The following is a 22,100-nucleotide window of genomic DNA, read 5'->3' on the forward strand; positions in this document are numbered from 1 at the left end:
ATAAATATGAAATCTGCATAAATTCAAATATTCTATTTAAGGGTATATTACAACGGACAACACCGGTGGCCTGTTAGTATGTGTGTGTGTGATATATATAATGTGTGTGTGCGTGTATATATTAGTGTTGAGACGATTAATCGGAAATCGGAAAAATTGGATCTCTTTGGGGTATTGGAATCTGTATCAGAATTGAGGAAAAATTGAGTCTATTTTCCGATGCCAAAACCGATTCCTTTAATTATCTATTTTATTTTGTTTTTCTAAAACGTCTTTCATTGCTTGTAGTAATAATAAAATAATAAACATTTATTGATTTTAAACTTCCAGTAAGACTAAAATCTCTAGATCACCCCGTCCCAAATGTTTTTACATTTGAGAAAATACATGCACATTTAAGATGTGTTTTTACAGTAATCGGGACAAAATAACAATTTTATAGTAAAATATTTAGAGATTTATAAAGAATTGCAATTGGGGGAAATATTGGAATCGTCCCATCACTATAATATATATAAAATTTATGAAATCAGATTTGAAGTCATTGATTATGTTCAATTAAATTCAAGATAGTGCGGTGGGATGTTTTTCGCGTGTGATCAAGTGTGGGAATATCTTTCCTTGAATATCATTTCTTAGTGTTATCAAATTTCTGGAAATTGTTTTCCTTTTTTGAAGCCCCCCCCCCATCCATTTATGTGTGACTGTCTCTAATTATCTCTGATTTGTATGATTGCATCATATGCACAAGGAGACAAGTGTAAGACGCTTATGGAAAAAGTAAATATAAAAATTCACACACACACATACATATTTCATTTTTTTTTTTTTTTTTTTTTTCCTTCCCTAAAAAATTATGAATAATTAGATAATTGTTCTTGAGTATAGAGTTTTCTTGAAATAGGAAAGTGTAGATGTCCCAAGCAAAAAAAAAAGATTTGTGAAATAAACATCTTTCTCATCGAGGGTGGGATTGCCAGAGAACCGTGTACAGACAAAGAAGATTATGAACTTGACTGATATGGGTCACAGGGATAATTAATAGCATGTTATTCAAATACCGATATACATAAAGTAAACTTATTGGTGCCGTTAATACTTCTAACAGTTTTCTTAATTATGTTAAGTGTTAAGAATTTCTTATCAAAAACTGGAAGAGCCACGCACATCCACTGCGATAATTAATAATCAAATTACCTGGATCTTGCCAATAACTCATTTTGCAGTGATTGAAGCTTTGATAAGGAAATTAAACAAAAGAATTGTGATTTTAGGCACCAACCAAAAAGAGGAGGAGAAATCTTCCATCCTTGGTAACAGGGACTGACAAAAATAGATGGAGGGGTAGACTTAAAAACCCATTGGCCACTTATGGTCTTTCAGAATCTGAACTGAGAATTAGAATATCACCAATAACGTATTGTTCAGAGTTAGGAGTTGAATTCTATTGGGAGAGAGAGTCCAGAGTTATAGCCCTTTGGTTCTCAATATAAGCTGGTACATCAGGAGTTTCAGAGTTTCCAGTCTACTCGTTTGCCAGACTCCACGTCGTTGAAAGACTAATTCCCAGACTTAGGATTGAAATGACTAGAAAATCGCCCAGACTCTGCTCTGCTCGCATGCTGAACTTCATGCTAATAAATGACTAACCCTCAGACTTAAAGTTGATTCGAGTGCTGTCCAGACATGTATATTAAGAGCCTAAGTTAAAACTATGAATGTGAAAAATAATTATTTTTACTTTATCCAAAAAAAAAAAAAAAATTTCCTGGTGCTACCAGATCAGGCTGTCTATTGGCTTCCTGAGACGAAATGCACCTACATCGATTTTCTGTTTTTGTTTCCTATTCTCTTTTGTAAAATTTAATTATGTTCTACAAAAACAACAACCCCCTTCTTCCCTTCTCCTTTCCTTTTCCTTCCCTACTTACTAACCCTGTCGCCCCCCCCTTTTTTTTTTGCCCTGTTGGTAGGGCACTAGAATAAGCCGACTGCCCCCCTGCAGAGGGTAAAAATCCCTCAATGAGGCAACCAGTTAGCCATGGGTTGCTACCCGTAATGCCTTAGGACGTGATCCTGGTGATTGAGCTAACCTAGACCTGGGTGCATAAATGTCTAGGCACTGCAACACATTACTTCGGCCCTTACTTCGGCTAGACAGGCAGTCGGAGAGGCCCGATCCGACCAATCGGCCAGTTACGCCAAGCCCTAGCACTTACGCTCAAAGTACCAATTACCACAACAAAGAACGAAACTTAAAGGTACTCCCATCTTTTTATTTTTCTTCCCCCACTACAAAAATAGGCAAACCAAGTAAGTGCTAGAAGATGGTGGCAAGGGTCAATCAATTGGAAAGACCAGAACTCAACACTCCATCTGAGCAAATGTATTTTTGAGGACATATTGAACAGAAAATATAGTGCTTGAAAACTCCTTACCAAAAGAGTATATCCTCCACGTAACCCCGACATGGTCAAGACGAATGGGTTTCCCCCTTACTATGCCCCAATTTTGGACTCCCGGGGTGGGTAGGGAGCGTGGTTGATGAAAAATAAATCCCAAAATCTATGGCTGATAAAAACAAATGCATCCCCCTCAAAACCCTTAAAAGAAACCATTCCTCTGACTCTGACCTCTCAAGCTCAGATGAAGAACAAAAATTCAAAACTAGAAAAACCGCTCCAACTATAGACGAAGGAAACTTCCCACGATTTTTGGTTATTGAATTAATCAAAAATAAATAAAATTGGAAATTTATCACCTTTCCTAATAGAAAAGACATTATCCACAAGAAGTAAACCAAAAATGATAAAAAAAAAACAAAAGATGGAAATCTGCTAGTTGAGATAACCAATCTTAGAGATGCTCAATCTCTACTCAAAATGAAGAACTTCCATGAGTGCAAGTGCAAAGTCTTTTGCCATAAAACACTAAACACTTCGAAAGGAATAATTCTAAGTTATGAACTATCGCTAGCAACTGAAGAAGAAATAAAAACCGAATTAGAAAAACAAGGAGTAATCCACCACATCTGCATAAACATAAAAAGAAACAATAAAATAATAACCACCAACACATATTAACGTTTAACGAACCAACAATACCTAAGGAAATAAAAATTGGCTACTTAAATGTAAAAGTAGACCAATATATCCCAGCCCCATTAAGATGTTTCCATTGCCAAAAATATGGACATCATAGAGAAGCCTGTAAAGGAATAAAAATATGTGGAAAATGCGGCAACAAAGAGCTTGACCACACCGAAGAAAAATGCATAAATGAGGTGAAATGCACTAACTGCAAAGAAGATCACCCGGTCTTCTCTAAAATATGCAAAACATAAAAAAGAAAGAGAAATTATAGAAGTAAAGTACAAAAAAAACACAACCTTTCCAGAAGCCAGAAAAATAGTTGAGACGTACATGAAAGACAACACATATACTGAGACAACAAAAAAGACAACTAAACCATACCAACATAATGAAATACATGATCAATATAAGGAACTGATAAACAAACTGATTACATTAAATATTAAAGAATGGCCAGAATTTCAAAATTGCCTGAAAGAAAAATACTCAAATCTGGGAAACAAAATAGAAATAACAAATCCAAACAAAGAAAATAATATTTCATCCACAACAGAACCATTAAAAAAATTATCACAGAAACCAACAAAACAACCACCAGAAATTAATAAAAACATAAGCAATGATAAAACAGCAAATAAAGAACGTTCAAGAAAAGAAGAAAACCAAACAATAGACACTCAAAATAGATTCCAAATTCTAGAAAAAATGGAAACCGAAAACACCCTACATAAAAAAGAAACCAAACACAAGTAATCAAGAGGGGAAAAAATGAACAAGAAGCCACAACAGCAACATCTCCAGCCAGATCCAGATCGACGTCCAGATCCAAACAAAAAAAAAAAGAAAAAACCCAGCAAAACACTTCACCAAAGACACAAACTCCAACAAAAAGATAAACCCTCTACTTCTAAAGAGATGGAAATAGAAGAAAACTAAATAGCCTCATGGATAGAAATAAAACACAACAAATTATCCAATGGAATTGTCGTGGAATAAGATCTAACTATAATGAACTTATACTTATCTCACTCTTCAACCCAGCCATTGTTTGCTTATAAGAAACCTTCCTACAAAACAACCATTTCAAAACGCCGAACTATGAACAATACAACTATTTCCATAACACAGGCCTTCGTGCTAATGGAGGCACCTCAATTCTTGTAAGGAATAACATACCTCAAAGCAATTTCTGTCAAAACAAATCTCCAAGCAATTACAACTCGAGTCACATTACACAAAACAATCTGCTCAATATACCTCCCTCCTCATGAACCAATAAATGAAAATGAACTAGAAAATTTAATAAAACAACTACCTTCACCATTCATTCTTCTAGGAGACTTTAACTGCCACAGTACGTCATGGGGATGTGAAGTCACAAATTCAAAAAGAAACAAAATTGAACAATTAATTAACAAAAATAACCTGTGCCTTCTCAATCAAAAAAATCCCACATACTTAAATCCAACAAACGGATCAACTAGTGCCATTAATCTTACCATATGTGATCCATCAAGCTTCTTGGATTATACATGGAGCACTTACGAAGAACCCTGTGGAAGTGATCACTTCCCTATTATAATCAATTACAGTAACTCTATCCAAAACCACAAACAAAGCTAACTGGTCTGAAATTAAAGAACTTTGTTCACTAAAACTAACAGAACATCAAATCCAAACAATAGAATTCACAGAAATACTCATGACAATAGCCAAAAAATGCATACCTAAAAATTCTCCTCCTGAAAAAAAAAACAAATCACGGTTCAATCCAGAATGTAAAACGGCCATTAGACAGAGAAAAGCAGCCTTATGAAAATTTAAAAAACAACCCACAACGAACAACTTAATAGAATACAAACACCAAAGAGCTAAAACTCGAAAAACAATTAAAGAATGCAAAAGATCCTGCTGGCAACAATTTGTCAACAAAATCAACATCACCACTAAACCCAAAACCGTCTAAGAAATGATTAGGAAAATAACTGGAAAATATAATCCGAATCCAATCAAACACCTCACAAATAAACAGAAAATAACTGATAAAAAAGATATTGCTAACACATTAGCTAAAACCTTTGCCGAAAATTCATCATCAAAATACTACAATAGACAATTCCAAATACTTAAGAAACATGAAGAAAAGTACAAAATAAACTTTAACTCCAAAAACCAAGAGCCTTACAATGAACTCTTCTCACTCAATGAACTAGAAACCGCCATAGAAAAATCCCATAACTCAGCTGTAGGACCAGATGAAGTGCATTACAGCTTCCTTAAAGAAATTCCACCAGAATCATTAAAACTCCTTCTCAAAATTTATAATAAAATATGGGAAACAAAAGATTTCCCAGCTTCATGGAAAAATGCAACAATAATACCAATACCCAAACTGGGAAAAGATACATCAAACCCAGAAAACTACAGACCAATAGCTCTCACAAGCTGCCTATGCAAAACGTTTGAAAGAATGATTAACTACCGTCTTATATGGTATCTAGATGACAACAAAATAATTTCTGAAATCCAGTGTGGATATCAAAAAATCGAGGATGTATAGACCACATCACTAACCTCGAAAATTATATCAGAGAAGCTTCTATCAATAAGGAACAAGTAACATCTGTTTTTTTTTTTTTGATCTTGAGAAAGCATATGAAACTACCTGGAAACACAATATCATAAAAGATCTCCACAACATCGGACTAAGAGGCAGATTACCTGAATTCATAAAAAACTTCCTAACAGACAGATCTTTCCAAGTTCGCATAGACTCAACTTTATCAGACCCACAAAATCAAGAAGTGCCCCAAGGTAGCATATTATCAACAACTATCTTTAACATAAAAATCAATAACATAAAAGAACTCTCTCCTGATATACATAGCCCCTTATATGTAGATGACTGCTCAATCAGCTACAGATCTAAATACTCATACTATTGAAAGAAAACTACAACATAACATAAATAAAATTAATAAATGTGCAACTAAAAATGGTTTCAAATTCTCCAAAACTAAAACAAAATGCATCCATTTCTGTAACCAATGCAAACTCCACCCTGACCCAACCTTACAGATTGAAGGAGAAAAAATTCCATTCATAAATGAACACAAGCACCTGGGAATCATTTTTGACAAAAAACTAAATTTCATTCCACACATCAATCACATCAAAACCAAATGTAATAAAGCATTACAACTCCTACGAGTCATTGCGCATACAGATTGGGGAGCTGACAAGAACACACTACTTAAACTATATAGAGCATTAATTAGATCAAAAATAGATTATGGTAGCTTCATATATCAATCCACCAGAAAGTCATATCTAAAAGCCCTCAACACAATATGCCACTCCAGACTAAGACTAGCACTAGGAGCATTTCCAACCTCCCCTATAGAAAGCCTGTATGCAGAAGCACATGAAACTCCTCCAGTGCTCAGAAATTAAAATCTTGGTCTAAAATGCTACACAAAACTTAAAGCCAACCCCACAAACCCAGCACACAATAGCACTTTAAATCCAAACCGTAAACACCTTTTCGACCAAAAAGAAAATGCAATCAAAACCTTTGGACTTAGAATAAAATCGATTTCCAAAGAAGCAAGTCTACCCATAACTAAAATTCATGTAACTGTCCTACTCAAAACCCCTCCCTGGAAAATCGTATCCCCTAACATCAACCTAAGTTTAAGTAAATATGAAAAGAAACCTACTCATCCAATAACTTATGATAATCTCGATAAAATCAAAGAAAAGTATCCAGACCACACACACATCTATACAGATGGGTCTAAACAAAATAACGCAACAGCCAGTGCAGCAATACTCAATAAATCAATCAAAAAAACAATCAAACCTTTCAAAAGAAACCTCAATCTTCAGTGCTGAAATACATGCTCTAATCCTAGCTCTTAAACTTGCCTCCAATAACAAAAAAAAAAACAAATTTATAATCCTTTCAGACTCCCAATCTACTCTAAAAGCGATTAAAAATAAAAAGAGGGACAACCCCCAATTGCAAAATTACTCCAAAAATTAATTGAACTAAACAGTAAAAAATAAATCATTTTCTGCTGGATACCGAGCCATTCCGGTATTAAAGATAATGAATTAGCAGATTCTGCAGCAAAAAACGCCTTAAATCTCTCAATCGATGCAAATTTTAAAATTCCATACATAGATCTAAAAAGACATATCAAAGCATATACAACAGAGAAATGGCAAACCTACTGGAATGAACACCTTAACAATAAACTTCACGAAATCATGCCAAAAATCAAAAAACAAGAACAAAATACAAAACTAAACAGAAAAGAAGGAGTCAAACTAACAAGAATAAAAATAAGCCATACTCACTTAACCTACTCATATTTGCTAAAAGAAGAAAGCCAACCCATCTGGATACCTTGTCAAACACCACTCACAATCAAACGCATATTAATTGAATGTACTGATTTTATAACAGTAAGAAATCGATTCTACAAAGAAAACGATATTAAAGAGTTATTTGATAAAAACAATCCCCACACCATACTCTCCAATCTTAAAAAAGAATTGGCCTTTATAAAAAATTTAAAAAGAACCCTTTATACAACAGTCCTGGATATGACCTAAAACTATATCCGATGGTGAGGCCCCACATTGCTGGCCTTGGGAAGTGCGGAGCCACCCTTTAATTGCCATTGCTCCCAGGTCCACTTTGACCCGGAGTGGTAGTACCTGTTAGGGTCCCAACTATGGGTTAAATAGAATCCGACTTAAAAAAACAAATATACTCCATTAAAATTGTTCCTCAAAATAACTAGATTCGGCATTAAATAACCTGAAAAAGGTTGATATGCCGTAAAACAAAATCAACCAACCAAAAAAAATATCGTTAAAGTGTTATTCTTCCTCCTTTTAGTTTGAAATGACCTTTGCTCCATACAGACCTTCGTGGCCAGTACTGGACGAATGGCCCTTTCACAATATGGAAGAAGTAATGATTCGCTGAACAAGACCTTCAACACCAGGGTCTTTGTCAGTAACCGGCAGATACAGAATGACCAACTGGGACCTAAAACAACCAAATTTGGTGACCTCACTCACTGGATGTCGTAATAGGGCAGTGGGGTACATTTGAAGTGATATTAAATTCTTCAGTCAAAATCTTTTGACAGCCTTTGTTTTAATTGAGATTTTAGGAAACTTGAAATAATTTGTAATATTTCTTGCATTTAATGTCTTTATTTCTTTATCTTTCAGGATGAGTATTCTGTAACACCCAATGATTATTACATGAATGTTGATGGGTACATATTGGTCTATTCGATAACCTCACAAAGAAGGTAAGTTCAGCTCAAGTTTCTAATTATATATAATGCATATAACACTTGTGCGTCCAATGACAAAACACTTTTCATGTTTGCCTATAAATTTTATAAATAAAATCACATGTAAAAATAGTAATAATTAGCATAAACCCTAAAAAGGTTATGCTGTATACAAAAAAAAAAGCATACTTTTATCATGGCTTGGTGTTTCCAACCCTCATCAACTAATCTTGAAGACTGCTAGTTCTTTGAAATTTTTAGCAGAACTTAACTGTTTTAGTATCTGGCTTACTCCAAAATTTATTCCCAAATTAAGATGTGATGTAAGTTTAACACCTGTCTAAATTGATTATCACATCCAATAGGGGGAGGGAATATTTTTCATTATCATCAAAAATATACTTAACTTTCAACAGAAACTGAGTGAACAAAACAAGAACTTTTAACCATTTTTGGTCCAGAGACAATTTATTGTCTAAAAAAATATATGAAAAAAGTAATGCGTTACCATGCCAACCACAACCTTTTTTTTTTTTTTTATTCGACTTTGGGGCACATGTGAAAAAATCCAAAAACCCTTAATATCTCTATAAAGCTTCATCTTTGAGAAAATCTGATGTCATTTTTAGATTCCTTGAGTCAAAAAACTTACCTGCGTGAATTTTCAGGGTCATATGATCTTTCAATCAGAAAATATTCAAAGAAATGACATCACAAAATTGTTGCCCGGGCATCACATTATGTGACTAAAGCCAAAACAAAAAATGCTTTAAATCGGGAACCGCTTGGAGTTATGTGCTCAAATTTTCAGGATTTCTTAGTTCCTATATTGTTTACCTGCAGTGCAAACTATAGCCAGATTTGGGGATATGGGTTTCAAAATCCCATATTTCTGGATGATTTGACACGGAATGACTCGTAAGCTCTGGCTTTCTTCAGGTTTATCTCATTGAATTCAGGAATTTTTTGAACTCTTGAAATCTTTCTGGTAAATTCTGGAATCTGCACAGAAGTTCAAACAGAACGCTTAATTTAATCTATATGGGTAGCACGCTCTTGTTCCCCAAGTACAAGTCTTAAGTAATTTGCAATTGTGTTCTTAGTATCACCCGTACATTTAACCTCCCAAAGGGTTTCACTTAAAACTGAATTTTACCTAGTATTTTATTCATTATGTCATGGGTTTTTGCAAAGATGAGAACAGTAGTCGAAATATTCCAGATTATACAAATCATCAATTTTCATTTAAAAAATTCATAAACATATAAATGTTTATTTTTCACCCTATGTGTTCATCTTTTTAAGGATTAAATTTTGTTTTGATTCAGTATGTACAGGATTAAGTCTTAATTAACTGAACACTATAAATTTTGGAACACTGCTCTTTGGTATAAGAGGTCTAAATATGTGCTATATTTAGTTTAATGCAAAAGGTGTGAAAGCCTTTTGTGAAAATTCGAATAACTCAATTTTGCTTTTTAATTGTTTTTTTTTTTTTTTTTTTTTTTTTTTTTTTTTTTGTGAATTTTTGACAATAGCATGGATGCGAGTTCTTTAGATTTAAGATTTCCGCTTAAATTGTTAGATGTTAGTTCTTGACTTTTTAACCAAAATCTTTTTCTTTCCTTTTTTTTTTTTTTTTTTCTTGAATAAAATGGACTTATAACAGTTCTCTCTAAAAACTGAAAATGTTTCTTTTGCCAAAGACTTCAAGCAATTTAGGAAGGGGTTAGGGGAGTTAGATGAATTTTGTTTCCTACCAAGAAATCTCAAATCTCATTCTTTTAATATTGACTTAATTGAAACTGATTCGAATTGAGGAAAAAGATTTTTGTACTGCCCTCTCTCCACACACACCCACACACAAAAGGGGTACTGACTCCCAAGTTCGGAAATTAATCTTGATTTCAGCTTATTTGCCATTGACTTATCTCATCCTTGCAATCAATATTAGACATAAATTAATAAATATCCCCCAAATTTTGGTATTTTAAATGGTGTTTAGGGGGCATAATATGGACACAATTGGGATTGCCTTTGTTGATAAATATTTAAATATTGTGATTGTATTTAAAACAAAGATTACTTGGATGAAATATAAAATATTCCTTTTATTGCATTTTTAAAAATATTTACCTTTATATATTAACATTGTTAAACCTTTTAATATACTGAATAATCTTTGTTTCGAAGCCAATTTCATTTTCATCACTCAGCATTTGATTTCTTTTCGATTTCAGCCTTGACATCATAAAATTGATTTATGACAAGATTAGTGACATGAAGGGCAAAATTTGGTAAGTAACATTTTTAAATAATTTAATTATTATTCTAAACTGTAAATGTTACATAAAAATTTTATCAAATTTATTTCAATAAACAGTTGCTCAATAGTGAAAGAAAATTGCATAGAAACAAGAAAATATACATGATGGTTCCAAAATTTTTCTTGATTCGGTTTTCAGTCCCCAATTCCAAAATAAATATCAATTCCGATTCTTTTAAAATTTCTAAATTTTTAGGGATTTCATGCTTTGTAAAAATGTAAAATTCCCATCCTGCATATATCTTTGCAAAACGTAAAAAAATATGCTGGGGGGGGGGGGCGTATATTTCAAGAGTAGATTTTTCTTAATATTTTTCTCAAATTTTTTTTTCTTTTTAATGACTTGAAAATTGTGAGATGAGAGTTGGTTTTCTTTTAAAACAAACCTGATTTGCATTTGTTTGTCGTTAACTCTATCTGAAATTTTCATAAATAATTAAAACGAGTTGATGATTGGTATGCAAAATAAGAAAACGGTGTAGCAAAGCCCATTCTCATGTTTAGAATGAGTTTCTACATAGTAATGTTACTAAAACATTTTTAACATGGGGAGGGGGTTCTTTTAACGCTTCTCTGCCATCTTCTATAATATAAATCTCACCTGTCTATTTAAATGTATGTTTGTATGTCTGCTTAAAACTTGCGACAGATTTTCACGAGATTGGTATCGTTTTGAAGCTCGACCGTTCGGACGACAAATATCGAAAAATTGGCCAAAAACATTTTATTCACCCTCAACTGGGCCCTTTTCTACAGGGAGGGGTTGATTTTTCACCAATATTTTAGAAAATCATCCCCTCTTTTCGATTGACTAGCCTTAATTTAAACCTTTGCCACTTCCGGTTTGGCAATGGCCGCAACGGCAAAGATGTCACATTTTCTTTTTCACATGTTTTTCCTCCTTTCGCGGTATGGGTTCAAATCTGCCTGCCTACTACCATTTTTTTTTTTTTTTTTTTTTTTTTTTTTTTTTTTCTCAACACACTCCTCCAAACACCCAGGCAATGCTGGGCACCCAAGCTATTCCCTGTATAAAAGAACTAGCTTGTGTGTGCAGCGTTTCCTAGGTGTTTGGAGGTGTTTTGACCAAAAAAAAAATTTAAAAAAAAAAATTTTAAAAAAATGGTAGCAGGCAGGCAGGCAGGCTTGAACCTATACTGTGAAGGAGGAAAAGAAAGTGAAAAAGAATGTAACGCGTTAGCTGTTGCATCCATCGCCAAACTGGAAGTGACATAAGTTTAAATTAAGGCTAGACAAGCGAAAAGAGGGGATGATTTTTGAAAATATCTGCAAAAAAAGCAACCCCTCCTTGTAGAAAATTACCCAGTTGAGGGTGAAGGAATTAATGTTTTTGGCCAATTTTTCGATATTTATCGTCTGAAGGGTCGAGCTTCAAAACGATACCGATCTCGTGAAAATCCATCTCCTCTGTCAAGTTTTAGGCAGACATACATACGCGCACACACACGCACTAATGGACAGGTGAGATTTATATTATAGAGGTTTATATATTTTTCTAAAGATTTGGTCAGTTATTATATTGATTTGTTTTACTGTAAAAAGAAGCAAGAAAATACTACTGGCAAATTTGTAAATTAACACCTAGATAAAAAACCATCTCCCTCCCCAAATTAGATTCAACTTATTTTTAGATGAAAACAACAACAAAAAAAAAAAACAGAAATTTTGGAATTTCTAATAGATTAGTTTTGTATATAAATTGATGTAAACGGATTAATTCCAGTCATTCTATCTTTTTAGAGATATTTACTAAATTATTTACCACTAATCTTATGTAACATAATCACTCAAAAATTGAAACATAAACAAAATACTGATAGAATATTACATTTTCACATGATTGTTGACATTTATTGGATGTGATTTTACCAGCATTTTGCTTAAGTTTCGATTTTTGAATGGTTTTCATGGATCCCTGTTCGAGTCTTATGTGCAGCTGTTTTTCATACTAATGTAACAGAGTGGATACGAGGTTAATTTTGAACTAAAAAAATGCCTTAAAATAACGTAAAAGACAAAATTATCCAGGTAGAGAGAAGAGTAACTTGCAGTTGCTAACATTTATTTCTTGTGTATTTTTTTTATTTCATATTTTTTGTTCTGTGACAAAGACCCTAATCTCATTCTTTTTTTGTGGGCCATACTTTTAAAAATGTAGATATAAAACGTAATTGAAAAAAATCTTCAGAGCATCTTAAATTGTTACAATAGTTAACTGTGAACTCCCTGAGAGGCAGCATATAGATCTTTTAGCAAATGTGAAAATAAACTTCAAATGTTTTACTAATGGAATAAGCTAAGTGAACTCTAGAATATTTGCTCTGCTCCTCATAATTTACCAATAAACTAAAAAATTAGATTTGGAGAGTCAACGCTAAATCTGGGAATGGGATACGCTGTGCTTGCTTCATTTTTTTATTACCAAGAACATTAAAAGAATCGTTTTTGGAATAGGAAATTAAGCTACCATTTTTTTCGATAACGATACCCTAAAACGTTCTGATTTTTTTTTTTTTCTGATTTCAGTCTGATTAATCTTGCCAATCTCAGTACAACAAAGAATGCCTTCTATGTGACTGTAGTGGATAGAATGAATATATCACCTGTTAGACTGATTTAAATTAGAACAACTTGCGACAGAAAATTGAAATCAAATGATTGAACTATGAAAACACTCTGGAGACATTCTAAACAAGCCAAAAATTTAGTTATCCGATGGTAAAATACCTGTGAAGAGATGCCAATTTCCTATGTTTGTGCGCCATTATAAGGTGATCGTTTTGATGTGATCGAAATTAGCATGTTTCAGTATGAAATAGTATGAAACTGCAAAGATGAACACTTTAGTTTTTAATATTCTGATGGTGGTATCAATGTCACCTTAGTCAATGAAAAAATGTGTGATCAGCTGAAGTTGCACATGCTTGTGTTGTCATGCATCGTAATGACAGTTTTTAAAAAATTTTGGATTTTAAAATTGAAGCGGTTTAACATGCAAGTCTTTATGAACATGCACAAAAATACTTTGCCTTCATGTAGACACAATAAATAGGGATTTATTGAAATACAAGAACTTTCAATGCAAGTCATTTTAACTTTTGAATTTAAAAACAATGTTTAGATAAAAAATATATTGTATCACACTCAGAACCTATGTGTGAGCATTGACATTTTTTAAATAAATTTATCAGAATTTGTGTTTAAACTGTTAAATATTACAAATTCTTCCATTATAAGTAGTTGAGGTTAAAATTTATTTGGAACTTTTCTCCAATATTTTGTTAATTGTTTTTTTAAATACAAAATGAAAAAACTCTCCCTCTCTTATATATATATATATATATATATATATATAGCGTTTATGTATTTAAAAAGGCATTCAAATTGGGTTTTAGAAGTGGAGATTCCTGTAAGCTTGTTTCTGCAGGTTTTAAAACTTTTATTTAAGGCTGGCACAAGGCTAAAACAGGTTGTTATAAAATTTGTGTAAACAGCTTTATTGAAATGCTTTTAAGTTTTAATTATTTATACACACCAAGAATACAAGTTCTTTGCATTTGTATTGCTACTTATTTTTGTGTTAAAGAGTAAAGACAGCATCAGTACCGTTGGTTTCAAATCTAGACAAAGGGGTTCTATAGTTGATCTCATAATGGACTCTCTTCAGCCTCTGTTTATCTCCCTGGAAAATAGTGGCTTGTTATTACTGGAGTCGAATGTGAATTTTCTATTTAGCATGTCAGTGCTTTAATTCAGGCACATCGTTTAAAGAAATTTAAGTGACAAATTTACCAAATTATTATTTATTTTGTATTCATGTTTATAGGATAACAACTTCGTGTGTAAATTAGTTGCGTAAGAAGCACATATGAAGTTTATATTTTCTTAACTGTAGAGATAATGTTATAGTAGGTTCAGAAATGTCTCATGTTTTGTTTAATTTAAAGAGAAAATTTTTTTTTTTTTTTTTTTTCTACAACAAAGTAATGTATATTTTTCTACAGCAAAGTGATGTATATTTTTCTTAATTTCTTTCAGGGTGCCTATTGTTTTAGTTGGCAACAAAACAGATCTTGAAGAAGACAGGTATCTTTTCTGAACTCTTTTTCTTAGTAACTCCTTCCCTATGTTTGTAAATCAATAATTAAACAAACAAAAAACCCTTTAAGAAAGAAGTTTGTCTCAATGAGTACTTCATAAAATTCTGTTCTTGGAATTCGTAACGCTCTTTTTTTTTTTTTTTTCTTTTTTTAAATGTTTTGGGATTATTTAAACTGCTGTTCTCATCCTGGCTTAGTTTAACATTTCAGCTGATGTAATGACCAACTTTCCTCAGGCACATCTAGTCAAACTCTAAGAATCTATACAGAATTACAAACTAACCATTTATTTAATCCACAGGGGTAGATTTTTCTGGTTCTGTCAGTCATGACTGGGTAGCAGTCTTAAGTCTTAATAAAGCCTGTTGTGTAGTTGAGCTTTGTGTAGTTCAACCTCCAGAAGACTCGCTGATTATTTCAATTATTCAGACTCCTGTTTGGCTCACGTAACTTCCGATCTTCAGGTCAAACTCTGGAATCTGCAAAGAATTTTGAATGCGATCCTTTATTTGATCCATGGGAGTAACATATTCTGTCAACTATGACCAGATAGAAGTCTTGAGTAATTTGCAATTGTATTCTTAGTACTGTCTGCACTGAGAATTTTCAACCTTCATAAGAGTCACTTGGAACTGAATTTGACCTAGCATTGTATGTTTTGCCACAAGTCTTTGTGGACACAAATTATCAATCCTCATTTCAAAAATTCAGAAACAAAAACCTTTTAATTTCTATTGAAAAATCATCTGCAAAAAATTTTAAAACAAATCTATTTTGTTTATATAAAGGTAGTTTCAAAAGATTTTTATTTTAACTCGAAATTACAGAGCTATGAAGACGGGAGTGGTACCATTAAAACAGGTGACCTTTTGTACTCAAGAATCTATTTTTCTACATAGTCATCACCATTCTAAAGGCATGTTTTCCAGGAATTCAATGATGTATCTCTGCTCCAGATGCACGTTCATAACCGGGATTACTTTTTTAGTTTCACACTGTTAATATCATGAATGCAAAAGTTCAGTTATCATAACAGTGCAATTTGCAATACTCTCTGATCCAATCAGGCACAAAAAAAATAGACATAAATTTTGGAACGACCCTCATATATTGTGGAAAGACTCCACTAATTTATCTATATTGATAAATCTTAGTGGTTATCTGTCCAGTTTCCAATTTCGGCATCATAAAATATTTGACTTCTGAATTAGGAAGGTGTTCAGTGTGCTATGCTACAAAAATTTCACTGCCTGCAAATCCTGTTTTCACTTAACAATGCTGATGACTTGTCCTCGTTTTATCTGCTATGATTATTGTAAACATTTTGGACATGGCAGTCTGGTCGGACCTAAAAATTCAACGCCTTTTCATCTCCATGACCAATAGTTTTCTGTCTGATTCTTTGTTGATCATCAGTATTCTGAGCTGTAACTCAAGAATATTACATATATAGGAAGATGTGTGCAGAAATGGTATAACTATGTTGAAAAAATGGCCTAGACCTCTTGCGCTAGATGTAGAACAGTTGAGATCAGTTCAGAGGAAAGCTGCGTAAAACATAAAATATGATGAGGATGAACTTGAATGACAGAGGATAAAGATTCAGCCAAAGATAAAGTTTGGAAGTCAATTTCTCAAAGCTGTTCGACACATGCCAGCATGTAAAACAGTCGTTAAATCAAATTCCGACAAAGCGTCTGGTTGTATCACATCTGGTTGAACTCTAGTTGATCACTGATTTATGGATTATGGAGAGTACCAGTGACAATCTGCCATTTCAGTCATGCATCATTGATTCGATCTGTTGATGAATAAATTAGTTTTGCTTAAAAGTTATTTTTATTAATTAGGCTCAAGACTTGACTTAAAATCTGTTATATAATTTTTTTTTCTAATTTAAAATTCAAGCAAAAAAAATGAGAAATACCTTCCATCCAACTTAGGAGTGTTAATCTAAGTCTAAATATTCTTTTTAAAAGTATAGTCTACATTACATATTTTTAATTGTAATTTTTAAGATTCAGTTTTCATTTAAATTACCTCCCCTAAAAATTAATGAACATGTTTTATCCTATTTTATCCAATTACTTTAATTACTATCAAGAAAAAAAATATGTATATTCAAGCTGACATTGTTAAAAATAACAAATCTATTGCTTAATTATACTTTATTTTAATTTTTCAAATCTTTTTTTTTGTTAAAATCAAAGGAATCGAATGCAGCACAAACATTTTTGATTCTGCATCAAATTATCAGATGAACAAATAAATGAACAAAAAAAAAAATAAGAGAAAGAAGAAAACCTCAAAAGGTAGCAGAGAAATAAAGTTAGACAATGTGAGAACGTTTTGATACTGTTCTAGGAAAAACTTTAACAATTTTAAATTCTTTCATGCCAGAATCATCGTCGCTGGACAGTTTCACTATGCGAAACGTTTTAAGATTTTATTACTGGTCTTGTATGTGATTTTGTGGTCTGCTGGATCTTTCTGTAAATAGCTTTGAGTATTTTTAATTTTTTTAAAGTTGATTTCGGAATGTATTATTTTAGTATTAACTAGGGTCTCTCAAATTGGAAGGAAGGGCCAGCTATGTTTTTGTAGATGTGTGTACTTGAGCTAGTTTAGAAGATGCATGGTGAGGCAGCAAGCAGGGTAGTTCATTAAATACATCATGATTGTACCAAAAAGTGTGGATGTTTCTACACAAAGCCTATACTATAAACAAATCATCTGTGTGGATTTCCGTACAACTTAGTATGGCATACCTCATATGTCAAAATCGGCAGGAATATCCGTATATACATATATCCATATATATGAAAATAAAATTACAAATGAATAGCATCAAACATAAATTTATTATAAACTGTTTAAAAAATAGTTATGCAAATTAGTCATTACAAGGAGTTATAAGCTAGATGATACTGATTATGATGATGGTGGTAGTAAAAGAATATCTGAGGGGGAGAAATTCATTAAGGAAGCCAGTGAGACTAAACTTTCCTCTGTTGGAAAGAAGGTTGGTGAAGTCCACGTGAACGGCGATAGTAGTAACGAATACGACGACTATGATGATAGTGATGTTGATGAAAACAATGAAGATGACGGTAATATTACTAGCGAGAATAAACCATGTGATGGAGATAGAATATGCGGGAAAATATTTATAGCAGTGGAGGAAATTTCAATTAATAACTCGAAAGAGAAAGATAACTGCGGTAGTGAGAAAGACAAGTTAAGTGTGGAAAGCATTGACGACCCTAACGAGAATAAGCCAACCCATAGCGATGACAACAATGGAGGCGGTAGTAGTGATGAGTTTAACAAAGACAGTGATAATCATGAAGACAAGATGAGAAACGAAGATGTAATATATGATGATGGTTGGTTGGTTGTTTTACGGCATATCAACCCTTTTACGGGTTATTTAAATCCGAATCCAAAGATTTTGAAGAAAAATTTTTTTAATATAATATATTTGTTGTTTTCACGTCGGTTTCTATTTAACCCATAGTTGAGACCCTAACAGGTACTACCACTCCGGGTCAGAGTGGACCTGGGAGCAATGGTAATTAAAGGGTGGCTCCACACTCCCCAAAGCCCACAAGCTGGGGCCTCACCATCGGATATAGTTTAAGGTCATATCCAGGACCCCCATTGAGTGACTTTTACCCTCTGCAGGGGGCAGTCGGTGTATTCTAATGCCCCACCAACAGGGCCGATGATAGTAAGGATGACAAGGAAGAGAATAATGACGGCAACTATGTGCGTGATATTAATGAAGATACAAAGTGACGAAAATGATGAAAATGGTGACGGGTATAAGAATAAAGTTAAGAGAAGTAATTTCCGTCGACATGAAAATTGGTATAAAGGTCATCCGTTAGATAAATACTTGGAGGTACTCCCACTCAAGTTAGCGTTTTCCAAGGCGGTGGAAACCACTCGGATTGTGAAAATTGCGTGCACCACTTGTCCTAAATTTTATGAAAAAGCCCGACATACCACGCTTTTTCATTTTTTCTGGTGGGGGGATGTGACCAAATCTTTAAATTGGATTATGTATTTAAATCAAAATTTAAATATTTAATTTTAGGCTGACGAGATATATCGTTTTTTTTGTTTTTATATTTTGTCACCGAGGAAAAATAAAACATGATTCCCACAAGACAGGCTAATACAGTAGTTGTTTTGAATTGAGCAAAAGTCTACTAATGTACCCCCCCCCTTTTAAAACTTGCAGAAACTTTACCGGCTAGTGATTTCGTCAAGTCTATTTTTAGACCGGATTGTAAAGCAGAGCGGAAGAGCGAAAGTGGTATCGCTTCCTATTTCCCTATTTTTTTAACTGGGCACTGGCGGAAATCGTTCTTTTCGGTTTGAGTCGCCAACCTGTTAAGAGGTCTCTCTCCTTGTGGAAGGGGGGGGGGGTGACTTCTTCCCCTCATGCGAAAAGGAGATACAGATACATGAGACATGGATGACGCGACCTTCTCCAGTCATGCGAGAGAATGCAATGAATTTACTTTCTCATGAAAGAGACTATGACTTTTTCCCCCATCATGCGAAGGAGATATGGATGTACCGAATGCGGACGATGTGATATCTTATCTCTCATGAAAGAGACAGATATACAAAGCAGGACGATGTGATATCTTATCTCTCATGAAAGAGACAGATATACAAAGCAGGACGATGTGATATCTTATCTCTCATGAAAGAGACAGATATACAAAGCAGGACGATGTGATATCTTATCTCTCATGAAAGAGACAGATATACAAAGCAGGACGATGTGATATCTTATCTCTCATGAAAGAGACAGATATACAAAGCAGGACGATGTGATATCTTATCTCTCATGAAAGAGACAGATATACAAAGCGCAAGCAAGAAAAGAGAACATGTGAATTTGCTATTCAAACTTTTCCCCATTGAAGGAAATATCTTTGATTGACTGTGTCGTTGACGAGTTGGGAAACACACCAGCAAAAGAAATGAAAGAAAAAGGGAAAAACAAGAGACCTGTAAGTGCAAAGATATTGATTACCCCCACCCCAAAAGGACTTTCGCTCATTTCAATACACGTAGATATACTTCAGATTCCATAACTTTGAATACATTTCTTTTTCTTTCGTTAAACTGTTCCTTTTTTTTTTTTTTTTTTTTTTTTATCTTATTTTGTATCATTTGGGAAAGTGTCTGTTATCTCGTTATTTCATCGTATTTTTATTGTGTTCGTTCTTGTGTTTCTATCCACTTGTTTTATTTTTTTTTTTTGCTGTGTCACATATACGTTAAAGAGAAAAACTTGGGTTTTTGCTTTTCCCGTAAATTTCCTTATACCCCCCCCTTTTGGCAACATGTTACAAAGGTAAACGATATTTGTTTTATCATTAAGTTTCCATTCATGCCCATACGTTATAAATTGCCTTACCACATCTTTTATCGCATGTGTAACAATATATATATATATATATATACACAAACTATTTCAACACTATTGCATTATTGATTTAAATAAATGAGCTGTTTTGATGGTACTGTAGCTGTGATAGTTGAAAAAGAAACATGGACAAAGTTTTTTCCTAGAACTGTCTGTGGAACTCTGTACAAAGGGTCTACTTTTCAGCTGACTACAATATTGTCGTTTTCAAGTCCAGTGTCAAAAAGTTCTTGAGCTGTCTCCTTTAATAATCAAATTCTATCCAATTTTCAACATTATCGATCATTACACTGTTTCCCGTGACCACCTTACATTAACCTTTATCGTGGCCTTGATAATGACTTGATGAGGACTCCTTGTAAAATAAAAATAAAGAAAACCCTTAGGATTTAATCATTTAAATGTATATTTAAAAATGTTTTAGATTAATATTTTTTTTTATGTTTCTGTTTTCCAGAGCAGTTACAATGGAAGATGGGAAAAAACTGGCTGACGAATGGAACATTCCCTTCCTGGAAGTGTCTGCAAAAACAGATGAGGTTACCATTTTTTTCCCCCCTTTCCATTTTTTTTTTTTTTTTTTTTTTTTTGCTTCATTTTTCTGTTATTTGTATTCCACTTAAATAAATATGCTTATGTGTTTGATTAGCTAGCAAACACACACACATATATATATCACTGTCACCACCTCCTCCTCCTTACTTTTTTTTTTTTTTTTAGCCCTCCCTTCTCCTCATATGCACCTTTTTTCTTCACTATATTTCTTTCTTTAATGCTTGTTCTTGTTCTGGCATGTTGTTTATCAGAATTTGGCAGGTATGTTAAAATTTTAATTATATTTTTTTTCAAGAATATCTAAGAAATGAGAAGAATATGATTCATTTATGAAGATTGAGCAATGGAGATGAAGATAGCTCATAATAAACTTTAACTTTTTTTTTTTTTTTTTTTTATAATAATAAATATAATATAAAGTTATTTTGGCATTTCAAAGTCAGACCCAAATAGTATTTAAGCTAACAAATCAGACTTTAACTATGGCCAGCTATTTTTTATTTGTTATTGTTGTATCACATTATTGGCAATATAATAACGCACTTAGTTAAATTTTATTTTTTTTTAAAATGACTATGAAACATTTTTAAATCACCAAATTAAAAAAAATAAAATCAGCAATTTTAAAATGAAGATTATAATAGAAGTATATAACATACAAAATGTTATCTTGTTGAATTTTCAAAGTCAGACCTAAATAGCATTTAACATGCCAGCCAATATTCATCTTTCTATACTGTGTTATTGGCAAGATAATATTCTTTGCTAAAATTTATTTTTGAAATTATTTAGTCATCTGGACCAGTCTAATTTGAAACATTTTTAAATCACTTAAAATTAAAAATCAGGAAGGAGAGGAAAACGCAATTTAAATTGAAGAATGTAATAGGAGTTGTCTATATTAAGTTTAAGAATATGCAATTAAAAACTAGAATTACTTCACTGTATTCTAGGCAATTCCAGATAGGTATAGTTGGTTTATATTAAAGTATTTTGTTTGTTTTATTTGTTATTTATTAGTTTTTTTTTGTGTATTCTGTAGACTTTTAATTTAGATTTTAAGTTTTTTAAAGGAGCATGAGGATTTGCTCTTTGGATGTAGCTTTGATATGAATGATAAACTTAATTATAGATTTAATAGCCACTCTAGGTCAGTCTCCAAAATGCTGGCAGACTTTTTTTTTTTATTTTTTGACATATTTCCATTCTGTAGATGACAGAGCATAAACTTTGATCCAT

At 32.9% G+C, this 22,100-nt stretch overlaps 1 protein-coding gene across 3 annotated transcripts in view; it reads left to right on the forward strand.

The window, feature by feature from the left end:
- LOC145284782 (GTP-binding protein Rheb homolog) overlaps positions 1-22,100 on the forward strand; it is a 194,282-nt gene that overhangs the window by 133,041 nt on the left and 39,141 nt on the right. For all 3 annotated transcript variants that reach the window (XM_080133749.1, XM_080133750.1, XM_080133751.1), the window contains exons 4-7: positions 8,343-8,425; positions 10,651-10,707; positions 14,796-14,843; positions 20,764-20,845. In XM_080133749.1, coding sequence (XP_079989875.1) covers positions 8,343-8,425; positions 10,651-10,707; positions 14,796-14,843; positions 20,764-20,845 — 270 coding nt within the window. The remainder of the gene's footprint in view (positions 1-8,342; positions 8,426-10,650; positions 10,708-14,795; positions 14,844-20,763; positions 20,846-22,100) is intronic.

Source organism: Euprymna scolopes, chromosome 9 (genome assembly GCF_053919585.1).
Source record: "Euprymna scolopes isolate OS-2025 chromosome 9, ASM5391958v1, whole genome shotgun sequence".
NCBI lineage: Eukaryota > Metazoa > Mollusca > Cephalopoda > Sepiida > Sepiolidae > Euprymna > Euprymna scolopes.